We start from the raw sequence: 16,337 nt of genomic DNA, 5'->3' as shown, positions 1-16,337 counted from the left end.
CACCACTACACTCCAGTAATGTTTGTATTTTTAGTAGAGACAGGGTTTTACTGTATTGGCCAGACTGGTCTTGAACTCCTGACTTCAAGTGCTCACTTGCTTTGGCCTCCCAAAGTGCTGGGATTACAGATGTGAGCCACCGTGCCTGGCCAATATTTTTCCTCTTGGTTTTTAGGGAAGATATAGGAAGTGTGGTATAGCCTCTGTATCAAAAAATAATTACCGTTCTGATTTTTGTGAAGGCGTGCTTATTTGTACACTAAGAAATAGCATTCTGAATAATTTACCTAATTTGTGAGTCCAACATCTCAGTCTACATACATGATGCAAATCTGAATAAACTGCAATTCATTTAATAAAAATCGGTATGAAATTTCTATTTTTAAAAAATTTATTTGTATGCCTATAGTATAAAACCTAAAAGGTTGCAAAAAGTATGTTGCGTAACACAAATTTCATCCTATCACCTATGACTTTTGGTTTTAAGTTAGAGGAACCAGTTAGGCACAGATTACTAGGTGTATACTTGCATATGTGAGTCAAAATGGATAATATAACTTTCGTGGTATAGCCCCTTACTTCGTTTGGTCACCTTTTGGAGCCAGTGTTTTTATGGCGTTTGAGTTGCTTGATTTCCACATCTGTGTGTTTTTCATTTTCCAGTTGCAGCATGAGAAAGCCGAACTAGAACAGCATCTTGAACAAGAACAGGAATTTCAGGTCAACAAACTGATGAAGAAAATTAAAAAACTGGAGAATGACACCATTTCTAAGCAACTTACATTAGAACAGGTAAGCACCTATAGCTCTTCCTATACATTATATTTTCTCATCATCAGCTTGTTCTTTTAAGCTTTAAGATGCCTTGAGGAATTTAAATGAAAAGTATTTTTCAGCCTGCTCTTCCCAAAGTGGAGAATTCATTTCTGAGGTAAGTATTGACAGGTTTACATAGTTCCTATCATTCTCTCACACATTTTCTCTTTTTAAGCCACAGTTAATAAAGTTTCAGGAGATAAGTTGTGATGTAGTGATTTATAGCAGGAAATGTCAGGTTCCTTTTTGCAAAAGCAAAGGGAGAAGAATGTTTTTAACCACACAATAGTTTCTGTGAAAGTTCCTAAGACAGTGTTGCTATGGAACTAAAATTGGTCTTTCAAAGCTCTTCAGAATAAACAGTTAACATTTTCTTCTGTTGATTATTAGCAACCTTACCTGAGCCTTCTCTTCTCCCAGTCGACTCGTTGGTACAGATATGGAGTCATAGACTTGGTAACTCACCTTGGGTTAGCCACGCACTGGTTATATGATGTTACATTAACTTCATTCATTTCTCTGGGCTCAAGTTCTCCATTTGTAAATAGAGCAAGACAGACTAAAACCAGAAATGGCAAACTCAACAAGGTACAAAGGTGGGAAGTAGTAATAGCACACGATCCCTTTGTCCTCTGCCCTCAGCAATGTTGGGACATTGGCCTTGGGAGCCCAGGCTTGGTTTGTATACCCATTTGTTGCACAGAACTCTGGGCAGCTATTGCCACTCCATTCAGGGTGTGTCAGACTATATTATCGCTTGCCTTGGTGTTCCTCAATGCCTTTTCCAATGCTAGTGTCCTGAAATTTTAGTTACCCTAAGTTATAAGAGGCTGACACTAGTGTGCTGCTGAGTTTCCATGTAAAATGCAGTAGATTAAGATCTTCCAGCTGTTTGTATTTTAGATCCTGATTGCCCTGATTAGGCTAAGCCTCATTAAAGTTGTCTGATTTATCTCACATGCAGGATTCTCCCTGTGCACCTTATTCCATGTTAACTCATTCCATCAATCACTCTCAGGACTGCTCTAGTTTGAATATTTTACCTAAGAATGACACAGCGGTGGTGCTGCAAGGTTTGAAGGGAAGTTAGGGTTTGTCTTAAGACTGACTTTAGTTATTTCTGTTATTCTTGTATTTACCTGTAGCGAAGCAGGGAATGGTACTAGGTTTACCATTTTGTTCAGAGTTTCACTTGTTTAATTCCCAGGATAGTCAGTAGCTCCAGTTCTGTTCAAGTTAAGCTTTGAAGATTTGTGTTTAAGTCCCTGACATACCAAGTATTTACTTGTTAACCAAGAGTTAACCAAGTGACCACATGAAGTTCTCATAGAAGTTGGTATTAGAAGAGCTTTGCCTGGCCATGCCTTTCACAATGATGATTGTCAATATTTTAAATATTAAAGCTCCTCTCAGGTATTTGTTCACAGACTCCTAAAAAGGAGACTTTGAAACTAGGGCTGTGACCCAGAGGATTTAGCTATGGCCACAAGGGGGAGGTGGTGGCTTAGTGTCAGAAAGAAGGGCGGCCTCATCCTACAGTCCCTGGGAGGAAAGTCCTCCCTTTCTGTCTTAAGACCTTTTGCAGACTTTAGTAACTGAACCCATTTAAAATGAAGTCTGAAGCATACATTCTCTATGCCAGTTTAATAACTTAGTGGTCTTTTAGACTTTTTTCAATTCTTGATGGTAAAGAAATAGATTTCCACAATAAATATGTGTATTACAAAGCACATTCTAGAAGGAAGCCTTAGATCCAGCATATGAAGACCGTGTTTTAGTTAAAGTGGAAAAATTTAACATTGTCATAAAAATTTCCCCCACTCTCCTTTGGGTATGACCAGGATAATTAAAATGTGTTTTGTTTGACTATGAATAATTTTAGTCAGTGTTTAGGGGGAATATTTGTTTTTTCCCTCTAATAGAAATAAGTATCTTAGTTTCCGTGGAAATGACCTTACCAGCCCTTGAGGCTATCTCTTGGAATTATCATCTGTATTGTACAATATGACATAGTATATGTTATAGTCTATATTACAAAGGATATCCGGCACTCTATATTATTGTCAGAAGAACAAAGGCATGCACTACACTATGCATTGTAATGATTTACATGTAGTTTATTACTTTGCTTTTCTGACAGTCGGTGCTTTTAAACTGTAAGCCACTTGAAGGCAGTTAATCACGTATGCTCCCACATCTCCCACTGCTTTGTCAGATCAGTGCTAAGTGTAGGTTTGGGCATGTGAATGGTGAGTGGTCCTCTGTATTTTAGAAGGCAACACAGACTAGTGTTCAGGGCCTGGGCACTGACTCCAAAGCAACCAGGTGTGAACCTGTTCCCTCTAATAATCCTTTCATTGGTTCACTTCCTTTTTAAACAGCTCTAGTGAGATGTAATTTACATATCCTACAGTTCACTTATTTAAAATATACAACCCAGTGGTTTATAGTATGTTCAGAGTTGTACAACCATCACCACAGTCAATTTTAGGACATTGTCATGAACTCAGAATGAAACTCCATACCATTCACCTGTCACCTCTGATCCCCTATTCCCCCTAAGCAACTGCTGTTCTACTTTCTGTCTATATATTTACCTATTCCAGACATTTCATGTGAATAGAGTCATACAGTATGTTGTCTTTTGTGATTGGCTTCTTTCATTTAGCATAATGTTTTCATCTCTGTTGTGTCTGTACTTCTTCCCTTTTTCCGGCTAAATAATCATCTGTTGCATGGATGTACCACACCCATCAATTATCCATTTATCATTTCATGGACATTTAGCTTGTTTCCATCTTTTAGCTATTATGAAGAACGCTACTATGAACATTCACATCATACAGTTTTTTTGTGTGGACATATGTTTTCATTTTTCTGAGTCATAGGCCTAGGAGTGAAATTGCTGGGTCACATAGTAACTCTCCTGTAACTCTCCTTTTTTTTTTTTTGAGACGGAGTCTCACCCTATCACCCATGCTGGAGTACAGTGGCACAATCTGGGCTCACTGCAACCTCAGCCTCCTGCGTTCAAGTTATTCTCCTGCCCCAGTCTCCCGAGTAGCTGGAATTACAGCCACACACCACCATGCCTGGCTAATTTTTTGTATCTTTAGTAGAGATGGCATTTCACCATGTTGGCCAGGCTGGCCTCGAACTCCTGACCTTGTGATCAGCCCACCTCAGCCTCCCAAAGTGCTGGGATTACAGGCATGAGCCACTGCGCCCAGCGGGTAACTCTCCTTAAAATTGCACAACATGTAATTTTAAAATAATTCTTACTTTGTGTGTAGTGGGTTGAACTTGCAGAAAGGATATTGGAGGGCATTCTGCCAGGGATTTGAATTGGTCATGACGTGTTTGTTTTGAAAGTATAGCTTGGGTTATCATGGTTTCTGAGTAGGCTCCTTCCTGTTCTCTGTAAAGCAGAACTTAACTGGGCTGAGCTTCTTTCTATGTAGGCCCCAGTTAACTCACATGTCAGCAGGGCCTCACTGTAAGTTTATCTCACTGAAAATCAGTCCTTTGGCATGGATACTCTAAGTAGTCAGATATCATTCATTCGTTTCTTAGGCCTTAAATCTGGAATCCTTTTATTCTTCAAACAGGGAATGTTAACAGCTAGATCATTAAGGTCTCTGGGCTATAAATAGTTCTGTTGGTGTTTTGCAGTATTACAATTCTCAGAATTTTAGAGCCAGAAGTCCATGTTGTGGGGAAGACTACCTTTGTCCCCAGGTGCTAGTAGGGACATGAGACTGGGAAAATCAAATAAATCCAGGGGTAGGAGCATTAGCCCTGCTCTTAGAATTTGAGACAAGCCTTTTATTCTGTTTCCTTTCTGTCCAGAGTTTGCTGCAGAGTTGGGCTTGGTGGGAATCGCTGCTCAGTGATAGATCAGTTTGGCCTGTGAGTGGCCCAACTTGCTCATGCTCCCTTCTCAGAAATGGAAACCCAGAGAGAGATCGGGAGGGTTTCTCAAGTCACCCAGCTAATGAGTGGCAAATGTGGTCCCCCTGGTTCTCATCCTAGTGATCTTTTAGACCCTGGAAAGACTTTAGCCGTTGCAAAAGTAAAGACAATGTCATCTATTATGCTTCAAAGAACTCTGCTGCTTTCCTGTTGAAACAGCCTGCATTAGCTCTTAATCATTTATCTTAGTTACCTTTTTGGCATTTATTTAGCATTTAAATGCTTGATGCCAAAAGTCAATTTATAAGCAGATGTAAAAAAGCATATTCACAATAATGTAAAATTGTGTGGTCTTTGTAGCACACATTATTAGTCTAATAAATCAGATTAATCAACCTGCCTTTAATGCTGTTGGGGCTTTTTAAACAAACACTGGTAGCCAGTGCCTATAAACCCTGACATGAAGATTTTAGTTCCAACTCAGTCACTATACATCTCTTATTCACTATTCACATTTTCTTAGATGATGGTAAGAACATTTGGAACTTGGAATTTTCTGTACATGTCAAGAAATCTTATTCTAAATAATATGTTCTGCCAATTAGGGAAAAATCTCCTTGTCTACTATTAAGAGGCACACGTTAGTTTATATATTAAGTGAAGTTTAGGTCATCAGACATGAGGGCCTTCTGTGTACTCTGCTCTGAAAATGATTTAATGGGAAGAAGACAACAGTGGCATACGGTACGTGGGTTAGACACTCCATGGTTATTAAGTAGTGCTGTAGAAAAATAGGGGACTATATCAGTGGAGGGCTAGTCATATAATTCAGCTAACACTTACATGGTGTGACAGGATTGCCTACCATGTGTCAGGCCCCTTATTTTTTCCTTCCTGTAATTGGTCCTGTGTCTTTTTTTCAGTTATTCCTGGAAATTAGGAACATATTTCCTTATCTGAGGTGGCTTCCTTCTCCCATAGCCCTAAAACCCCCAAATGTAAAGGTTGGATTTAATTTAGGATTGGTGCGGTAATTTTAGTTTGTTAGTATCCATTTATAATGACATCTTAGCCCATGTAGCCCAGGGAAACTTCCCTGGGTTCAAATCTCCCTTTTATCTGTAATAAATGGTGTAGCCTCATGCATGCAATTTGACCTCTTTTGTGAAGCAGGTGTAATTCTTATTTGTATGTTTTTGGGGAGGATTAATTGTCCTTCCTGCCTATCCTCATACTCCATGTGTACTGAAGTTCTTTCTGATGCAGGATTATTCAAATGTGGACTGCACAGCAAGAAATACATTTGTATGGTAACCTAGTACACTGATGATGTATAATTGTATGTATCACTGTGATGAGTTTCATAAAACAGTACTTATATGCTTTGCACTGGTTTTCTATTTAATTGTATTTCATTTTTATTAAAATGTAGGTCACAAAAGACTAAACTAATTTCACAGTAATGGGTATTGACCTGCAGTTTGAAAGAAGTGCTCTGCCTTGCCGAACGCTTTGCTGCCTCCAGATCTTCATGGATCTGTTTCCTCTGCCTGGAACACTTTCTCCCTCCTCTGTCCTAACCCTGCTCAAGCCTTACTAGCGTCCCTCCTCCAGTCAGTTAGGTGTCTGTGCTATGAGGTATTTCTATGATTTTCAGACCTACTCTTATAACATTCAGTACTCTAATTGTTTCTTTCTTACAGGTTCCCTATAAGATGATGGAAAGCCGAGACAAGGTTAACCTTAACACTGTATCCCTGGTGACTCTAATCTGTTAGCTCTCCAAAAATTGTAGCTGCTGCCATTTATACCGAAAAGTGTCATCTAATTCTGATGGTACTTTGCCCTACCTATTTGCCAGGAAAATAAGTGTATATTTTTTAAGCCTAAAATGTCTCACTATCTTCCTTAAACTGGTTATCTGTCTCTTGAGTTATGGACATATTTATGCTCATGTATCATTTGTGGTCTGGTCCCTTTAACTTTCTTTTTTGCCCATGCTGCTATTGATGCCCTTGTATGGCATGCATCCTGCATTAATCCAATATACCTGTATTATATGGCCTGCTGTGTGTCACAAACTCTTCTAAGAAAGATGACAGGAGGTCCCTGGCCTTTGAGGATCCTGGTCCAGGGAGACCAGTTCTGAGGGATGCAATGGGTAGAGTAATGTGGTGGAGGAGAGTAGTGGTGCTCTCACCGTAGCACAGCAGTCCCCTAGCCAGTAGACAATGCCTGCAGCTGCTCTGAGATTGATGCAGAAGAAAAGACACACCCTGGCTAAGTGGGTCTATGTTCAGCCATGTTGCAGGGAAGCAGAGGTGGGAGAAGAGGCAGAAATGAAAAGAGAAAATAGGTAGCAAAAAGTGTTTGCAGGTACTACATAAAGGTGCGAAGAACAGAAAAAGAGCTGTGAAGATGTGAAGTAGACTCCCCCCACTCTACTTCAGGGTCATGGAGTAAGAGGAGGTTTTGGTATCTGCTGTGTGGCATACTTGAGGACTTAAGCTTATCTTTCCAGTGAATGCCAGACGGAAGGAAGCCACATAGCTCCACCAGGGCTTGTGCAAGCCTCAGTGCTAACTGTGCTCAGTGGTTACCTTCAGCAACTAGGTGGCATTGGGTGACTTAAAGGGGCTTGTTGCCCCAGCTTCCAGGGGCAGCACAGGGAATGACCCTTACTCAGCTCAGTGCCCCTCACCATCTACAGCTATAGCAAATCACAGAGGCCAGGGTTTAGAATGATGAATTTGAATCCTCAGGACAAAATTTTATTTTTCTTCATTGTCTTAATGAAGCAGGGAAATACTTAGAATATTTCAAGTTCTATCAGGAAGGAAAGAAAACTTTCACATTTCCAGTTTTTAGAATAGTGGCCCTTAAGTTATTAAAAACAGTTAACAGTAGTGCTAAGGATATAAGATGGCCTTTCTGCCTTGCTGGTCTAGAAGGTAATTCATTTCAAAAATATGCCCAAACTGATATCATAGCCAGTCCCCATACAATTCTGATGCTACTAGTAGCTACAACAACTAACTCTAGTGAATTATACCGATAATCTGTGTGTCTTTGTGATTTATGAGTGAACTGCATGGCCAGTGGCCCATGTTCAGGTTTGCATCCTTGGGTGATTTGGTTTTATTAACTGTTGTAGAACATGGTTATATTAGTCCTTTTTCACACTGCTGATAAAGACATACCCAAGAAAGACTGGGCAATTTACAAAAGAAAGAGATTTAGTTGGACTAGTTCTACCTGGCTGGGGAAGCCTCACAATCATGACAGAAGGCAAGGAGGAGCAAGTTACGTCTTAGTCTTACATGGATGGCAGAGGCAAAGAGAGAATGAGAAAGATGTAAAAGCAGAAACCCCTGATAAAACCATCAGATCTCATAAGACTTATTCACTACCACAAGAATAATATCGGGGAAACTGCTTCTATGATTCAGTTATCTTCCATCTAGTCCCTCCCACAACATGTGGGAATTATGAGAGTACAAGTCAAGATGAGATTTGGGTGGGGACACAGCCAAACCATATCAATTCAATGGTGTTTCTTTCTTTCTTTTTTTTTTTTTTTTTNTTTTAATCAAGGTGAGGTTTCACCATGATGGCCAGGCTGGTCTTGAACTCCTGACCTCAGATGATCCACCCACCTTGGCCTCCCAAAGTGCTAGGATTACAGGTGTGAGCCACCACGCCCAGCCTCAATGCTGTTTCTTAAATTCACAGGTAGTAGGAACATACTGGGTCTTGTTTAGAATTCCATTCATGTTAAAAGCTGCCCTTGCAGATTCTGACAGTGAGAGGAATCCATTAAAATTGTGTTGAGTAGAGCACCTACTGATTTTTGTGTGCCATTTTAAACACAAAGAAAAACCATGTTCCTTGAGGATTCACTTACATTAAAGAAATGAAATTTAGTGACTACCATGCATACTTTGTAGTTTAGTTATAAATATGAATTTCAAATTATGGAAGTCTTGGAATCTTTTTTAAATCAAACATTTGCATTGTAAAAGTAATCCATTGTTCTTTCAAGACAGTTTGGAAAACAAGTACAAAAAGAAGTACAAAAATGAAAAAACATGACCTAGATTGCAATTCCCCTAGAAAAACAGCTATTGATGTTTTTTCTTCATCTTCTCCTCCTCTTCCTTTTTTCTCTTTCTCTTTTTTTTAAGTGGATTTATAATTGACTACCCTGCTTTTTAAAAAATAAAACATCATAACTTACGTCTGCACATTTAGATAAGCTGTATTGGAGACATAATCATATTAAGCCCTGAAATCGGCTTGGTGGGAATTTGATTATAGCAAATCTACGGTGATGTTTCAGTTGCCTGAGAAGCTTGGGTACATTCATCTCATCTACTGCTTTTCCAAGAGAGGTGGGGAAGAAACCTCAGATAATAACTGAAAAATAAGTGGGATTTTGTGTCTTGGAAGTGAGAAAACTAGAGTCAATACACCATACTCAAAAGAAGCTTCAGGAAGCTCTCTGTTCAGTTGATTTGTTTTGGAATCCATTTGTTGGGATGTGATGAAGCCAACTAAGGGATGCCAACTCCAGACCTGTGAAAGTAGACTCTGAACTCTGTCAAGGGATGCAGATAAGTCTCTCTATAGGATATGAAAAAGGAAAAATATTCCCCAGAATTCCTTTCTTAGATTTAACTTCAGTTAAATAGAAAACTCACTGTGTTTCATCTTGTAAGACTTTATTTCGAAGCATCAGGTGCCACATGTAGGTCAATTTGCACAGGTGATGTTACATGATAGGAGGGGAAATCTCAATGTATTTCCTGTGTAAAAGGAAAGGCAGCTCGTCATGATCCAGTGATGTACATTTTCAGGTCACACCCTGGGGACAAAGACCTTGCATGTTAAATTGAAGGGCACTGGTGTGCTGCAGTAGAGCAGTCAAACCCAGAGATACTGTACTGAGACTTCCCAGTTGTAATTGTGAAATGCACAGGTCTGTTTCTTTATGATCAAAACAAGAATTCGGTTGATGATTTAGAAAGGTGTTCTCCCTAGCTGAACGCACGGCAAATGAATGAATGGCTAAGTAAACTCATCCTCCCTATGTAAGGAAGTGGGATGAATGTGGTAATGACAAGAAAGAAATGATTTCTTTATCCAGGAAACTTCCATTTCGGATAAAGAACATCAAGTTTGTCCAAAACTTCCATTTTGTATAAATCACATTAGGGCAAGAGAAGTTGCCCTGTTGTGTGTTTTCTTAAAGACACTTATTTTAACTTTTAATAATATTTTCGTTGGGGGGGAACGAAGTCTTGGTATTGAAGCAGGATATTTCCCTGACCTCTTCACAGACTTGTAACAGGGGTGCCTTGTTTGCTTAGCCCACCACTCTCGGCTCCTTGCAGGAGGGAGCATGTAATGAATGAGTATGGGAACTGGAGTGAACAAGTGCTGGAACTGGCCGACTGCTTAGGTACTGGCAGGAATGAGCTCTGTGCAGGCCTCTCAGCAGCATCTAGGTGGAGGTGCCTGCAACTCCCGAAGCCCCAGAGGGTGTGTTACAGTACTCTTTTAGTTCTGCTGTCTGTCCATGGATGGCTTAAGTGTTAACAGTTCAGTGGGCCCTTTGCCTTTTTGCAAGAGGCAGCTGCCCTCCACCAGCAAGGGCAGAAGGCCAGTGTAACAGCCTTTTGTATCTGCACTCATAGCTCCCAAGCTCTTGTCTGGCACCTAGAAAAAATGAGGTTGCATGAAAGAATTGAAGGATGGTAAATGTGGCAGATTTTATTGCCAATGAACGTGGCTCTTAGCGGGAATGGGAGCTGAAAAGGGAATGGGGCAGGTAGGTAATCTTCCCCTGAAGTCTGCCTGGATTCTTCTCCAAAGTTATGCCAGCAAACTGTCCCTCCGAAGTCGACATTTCTCTCCAACGTCCAGCTGTAGTCATGTCTACTGGCTGAGTCTGGGTTGTTTTTTTTTTTTTTTTTTTTTAATGTATAAGCCTCGGGGCAGGCCCATGGGTGGCTTAGGAAAAGGCAACATTGGAGTGGAGAAACAGGGATATTAAGTTCTCACTTTGGACTGTGGTTTCAGGGTTTTTGGCTTATGGGATTCTGCCAGGGACCTGCCCTTTTCTGCCTAGAATTTCTTTGACCCCCTGCCCCTGTGACTGTGTTGCCCAGGGTAGTCTCAAACTCCGGGGTTCAAGCAGTCCTTCTGCATGAGCGTCCTAAGTAGCTGGGATTATAGGCATGCACCACCACACCCAGCAAGATGCTTATTTTAGGTAATAGTCTGATGGCAGGAACTGCCTATTATTTTAGGTAATAGTCTGATGGCCACTGATCTGATAGTATAGATTTGCAACAGTTACAGATGTCATTTCTTTCCTAAGGACCTCTCCACTGAACTCTTGATATAGTAAAAGAATGTATTCCCAATACTCTGAAACTTGCTTTCTCTCAATGGCAATTGTCTGTTAAAAGAATCCCCTCGAGCAATGAACCTAGTATGCAAATTTCTGTAATATTACATTTATGTCAAAGTGATGAAAATGTCAAGTCCAGAAACTGTATTAATCTGATTAATTAAATGTGCCTATTTTAAAAGTTATTTCTCATCGAAAACAAATTTATTGAACTGATAAGTTATGAAATAGTGTCATTTTCATGTTAATAATGGCATATTAATATTGTCCTGAAATTATGTCCATTTCAAAGAACAAATCTAGTTCCTATAGGAACATAATTTTTTAGAAAAAAAAGAAGTAAGCTGTATTAAAGAAGGTTAACTCTGAGCTATTTGGAAAAGTCTATCTTCCAAATAACTGAGCTTTCACTGTCATTTATTTTTCTGAAAGTTGATTGGCTCATTCTGTATTTTAAATATGTCAGATAATACTGCATTAATGGATTGTTGTTTTTAGATATACTGTTACTTCAATTACACTAGGAAACTCAGTGTTTTAAGATGAGATGTCTAAGTTTTTTCTATTATAAAAATAACAGATGTTCACTAAGAAATTGGGCAGGGCAGGAAAAAGTAAGAAGATAAATTTCAACAGCCTAACTTTCACCCAAGGGACCATATTTATCTTGCTATATAGTTCTCTTTTTTTTTTTTTTTTTTTTTTTTTTTCTGTATTTTAGATGTATGTTTGTAAGTTTCTTTTCAATTATAACTTTGATCTTCTAGTCTAGGAGGTGACCCCCATTCCTGCCCCTTTTTCTTGCTTCTCACTGGCAGACTTCCATCAGCTCTTTCTGTTCTCAGCATTGCATGAACCGTGGTGATGACCTAGAACTTGTTCTTAAAATTCTGAAAGCAATCACAGCTTGATTAATCAAATAGACACCTGGAGGGGGACTCTGTGGTCTGTTAACACCTGTGTTAATTTATCTGTAACACAGATTGACTACTTGTTTTGTCTCTTTTTTTTTTTTAATAATTTTATTTTTTCTTTTTAAAAAGATGGGGTTTCACCATGTTGGTCAGGCTGGTCTTGAAATCCCGACCTCAGGTGATCCACCCACCTCGGCCTCCCAGAGTGCTGGGATTACAGGTGTGAGCCACCACACCCAGCTTGTCTTTTTTTTTTTTTTAAAGACAGTTTTCCAGAATGCAAGGGTCAGATATCTTCCACCTTAGGAGGATGCCGGGACTGAGCAAAATTCCACTGGTCACCTGAACAGACAGCTGACACAAGCATTGCTTGTTTTACCTTAGTTGTATCCATTGCTTTACTTTGTGAAGGCTTTGCGGAGGACCACTGTGAATTGTTTTCAGCTATTTTCATGTCAGATGCGCATGATACATTTTTAATAGCCCCCTCATGAATCCTGTTAGTCACTTCTTTCCAATATAGAAGCACAATCTGGATTAACTCAGATGTATGGGAAAATAGGATGGAATGAGATAGGATCTTTTATTGTCCTCTGCTTTTGTAGTAGAAGCAAAACTGTAACCATTTTTCTGACTTTTATTTATTTTTTGAATATTTTACTTAAATTTTCCCAGGTGATACTGATGTACCCCAGGTTAGCACTTTGAACACTTGAACATCTATAAAATCACATAGTAAAGTAATAGGAGATGGAGCTAAGCTGTTAATGGCCTTTAGACTTCACCTTTAGACATAACCTAACCTGGAAGGCTTTGGGAAATTGTGTTAATCCCCAACACACTCTGGTGTTTGCTTATAACTTACCTCTTACTTTAAAAAAAAAAAAAAAAAATTGGGCCAACTTAAGAGTTTGGTTAATGTGGGTCTTAAAGTATTCTGCTATCTTTTTTCCTTTTTTGGAGACAGGGTCTTGCTCTGCCCCCCTAGACTGGGGAGCAGTGGCACAATCATAGCTCACTGCAGCCTCAAACTTTCTGGGCTCAAGGGATCCTCCTGCTTCAGCCTCTTGAGTAGCTGGGACTGGAAGTGCATGGCACTGCACCTGGCTAATTATATTTTTGTAGAGATGGGATCTCACGTGTTTCCCAGGCTTTTAAGTGCCTGGCAAACTTTGTGTTCTGTTTACATGATAGCCTTTATTTCATAGGCTTTCCCTTCTCTTTCTTATGCCTGGATTAGTACATGTCTTAGTTATAATGGACTGCTTTCCAGAATTTGTTTTATAAATCAGATGTTTGGGTTTCAAAACAGATTTTCCCATAGTAATGATGATAATATGGTACTTAGACTAAAACCTTTCAAAGCAGATTGAAAAGGTTCACTAAAACCTTTCATAAATCCTATAACTGAGTATAATATTTAGCTAGAATTCTCATCCAGCTTTTTTGCCAAACATTCCTCTGCCCACCCCAGCATCATAGTCCTCTTAATATGGAAGAATGCAGTAGTAAGAAAGAACTGTGGTAGCGTTGGGAGCCATCTCTCAGCTGCCCCACTCCCTTTCTGCTGCTTTGGGTGGGGGGTCAGGATCTGTCTAGTGAGATAGGTAAGACCGGCTGTGAATTCAAATAAGCCAGATGCATTTTTATATATTAAGTGTATCCAATGAAGAAGTTCTAAATTTATTTTGGGAACATAAGAACTCCTGGTCTGACGTTAATTAACCTGCATTGAAAAGTAGAGCTACTCAAGAGGAGTAAAGAATTTGGCAGTTCATTGAACTGACTTAATTACAAAGCAGCCTTTCAAATGAATATTCAGCTCCAATGAATAAATCAGCTCTATCCCTTGGTGCTGGGTGCTTATGGAATAATCACAGTAAGGGGTTTGGGTTAGCCTGAGAATTAGATGTTTGGCCATGGATGAGTGTGGTACATACTGCATGAGCACCAATTCTTTTTAAAAGTGATCAGATATGATTAGAAAGTAGGTGGAAGGGAGATTATTACAGATAGAGACCAGCATATTGAAAGCACTGCCTCACTCAGTTTTTTACATCTGAAGCAAGAATTTCCAACTTATTACCCTGGAAACTGAATATATTATGAGATTGTACAATGACCAGTACAGTGTAAGCATTGAAAATCTGTTTTAATTGGCAGAACTGATATGTTCACTTTGGCTCTAACTGTATAGGATTTGGAATTATAAGTGGGTGGGAAGTGGTGGGGAAACAGATAAAGAACTTAAGGGGAAGTTAACCAAGGGACTCAATATGATTTCCTCTAATTTCTCTGCTCTTTAATGTCAGCCAGTGCTCCTCAGCAATGCTGAAAAATTTGAGATTTTTAAAACTGAAAAAACAAGAGGCCCTGTTCTTTGCGGGGCTAAAGATAATATAGGGCCCTGCAAAGAACAGGCCCAAAATAAAATAGCACTGCCAGCCTGTGTAATGCAATACAGTTAAGTCCTCACTTAATGTTGTCAGTATAGTTCTCGGAAAGTGACTTTAAGTGAAACAACATACATGGAAATCAGTTTTACCAGAAGTTAGCTGATATAAACAAAGGTTATATTCCTGTGACATATTTCTGGTCACAAAAATATTATCAAACTTCATATAAAGACCCAACATACTTCTGCTATTAAACATTGAAACAAATGTGAGCTAGGCATGTATTGAAGAAAGATTAATGAAAACCAGATGATAACCCCATTTTTAGTGAATCAGTGAGTGATGGTCATAGTAGTCATGTATAAAATCAAGGGATAAATGTTTGCAAAGTAAAAATTGTAAGGAGTACCTCCTCCCAACGCACAGTTCAAAAGCAAATGGTAACAATTACAGTGGTTCGCTAAACACTTGCATACTGTGTCATTGATTGTCATGCATTTGTATGATTAGCATATACTTTATGAATTTGGATTTTACCATAATTTGTACTCATTGATTTTCTAATGTGCTTATTCCAATTCAGATCAAGGTTGGCTGGAGCCTATCTTGGCAGCTCAGGGCACAAAGCAGGACCCAACCCTGGCCAGGGCACCAACCCATTGCAGGACATACTCATACACACACTGGCACTCACTCCAGAGGGACCATGTAGACACGCTGATTGCACTTCTTTGGGATATGAAAGTAAACTCGAGTATCTGAAGAAAACCCACACAGACATGGGGAGAACATGTGAACTCTACATAGATAGAGGCCCCACTGGGAATCTACCTTTTCCTCATCAACATTATAATAGGATGTTGAACATTCAAGGACCTACTGTGCTTGAGAATCCACACTGCTGAGTTGGGGCCTCCCGTGTTGCCTGCATCATGGAAATAAATTAGTAGGGCAAATTGGGATGGCAAACCCAAGTTTCACACCCGGGATGCCCTGGTTTGCTGAGGTGGGCAGTAGGTTGATAGCTGGTAAGTCTACCAATAATTGCCAGGAAGGAGCCTCGATTCACATATAGCCCCAACCCATGTTTCCTAATCTCGTCTGTTTCCAAAATCGCTCATAGACTCCCTAAACTGTCCATATTTCCCTGGCATCAGCTACCCCCAACTCTGCTACTTCCAAGTATTGTTGGCAAAGGAGATAGGCCCACAAACCACAGCATGATTTGTCCTAAATCCATGTTTCCCTCAAGTTTCACTGTACTTGCTGGTTGAACAGGACCCAGCAATTTTAGCTGCCATAGTGACCGATACCTATCTTGGTGGTATCACTGCCTGAGTCATGTTATCTTCCAGACTAGTGGTTTCCTCAGCTTTAAAAGGATGATTTGCCTTGCTGCTTTTAGCTCTAAATGTGTGTGATGGAACTAGCTCCAACTGAAGACAGCTACTGTCTTGAAATTGGGAAGGGAATGACAGAATGGGTAGGCCAGAAGGGTCTGCAGGTGTCATCCAGGCCAAACTTCTCATTTCATAGATTGGGGCATCAGGGCTGCAGCAGGCGAGTGACCTGCTCAGAGACATATGCCTCATTAGTTACATATGGGTAAAGACAGCTTTGTCTTGATTTTGCTTCTCTGAGTTCTTGATTAGTGTTGGAAATAGATGCTCAGTGCCGCAAAATAAAATCAGCACTGAGACAAAGGGTCTTTCAGCAAAACAATTTTTACTTCCTGGTCTGCAAGAAGAGTACTCTCACTAGCCATCTTGCCACGAGAGTACAATGAATAAAGGAAAACATACAAATTTATTCCTTACACATCTGGGGTCATCCTTTTTGCTGTGTCTGATTTCCATTGGCTGGAGCCAGACCTCACAATCTAAA

The 16,337-nt window shown here is 39.8% G+C and overlaps 1 protein-coding gene across 1 annotated transcript in view; it reads left to right on the top strand.

The window, feature by feature from the left end:
* CCDC6 (coiled-coil domain containing 6) overlaps positions 1 to 16,337 on the top strand; it is a 119,319-nt gene that overhangs the window by 74,717 nt on the left and 28,265 nt on the right. The window contains exon 3 of the mRNA XM_017542277.2: positions 664 to 792. Within this exon, the coding sequence (XP_017397766.1) occupies positions 664 to 792 (129 nt within the window). The remainder of the gene's footprint in view (positions 1 to 663; positions 793 to 16,337) is intronic.

Source organism: Cebus imitator, unplaced genomic scaffold (assembly GCF_001604975.1).
Source record: "Cebus imitator isolate Cc_AM_T3 unplaced genomic scaffold, Cebus_imitator-1.0 Scaffold142, whole genome shotgun sequence".
NCBI classification, from domain to species: Eukaryota; Metazoa; Chordata; class Mammalia; order Primates; family Cebidae; genus Cebus; species Cebus imitator.
The sequence above is the reverse complement of the archived record's forward strand: the minus strand, read 5'-3'. Positions and strand labels throughout refer to the sequence as shown.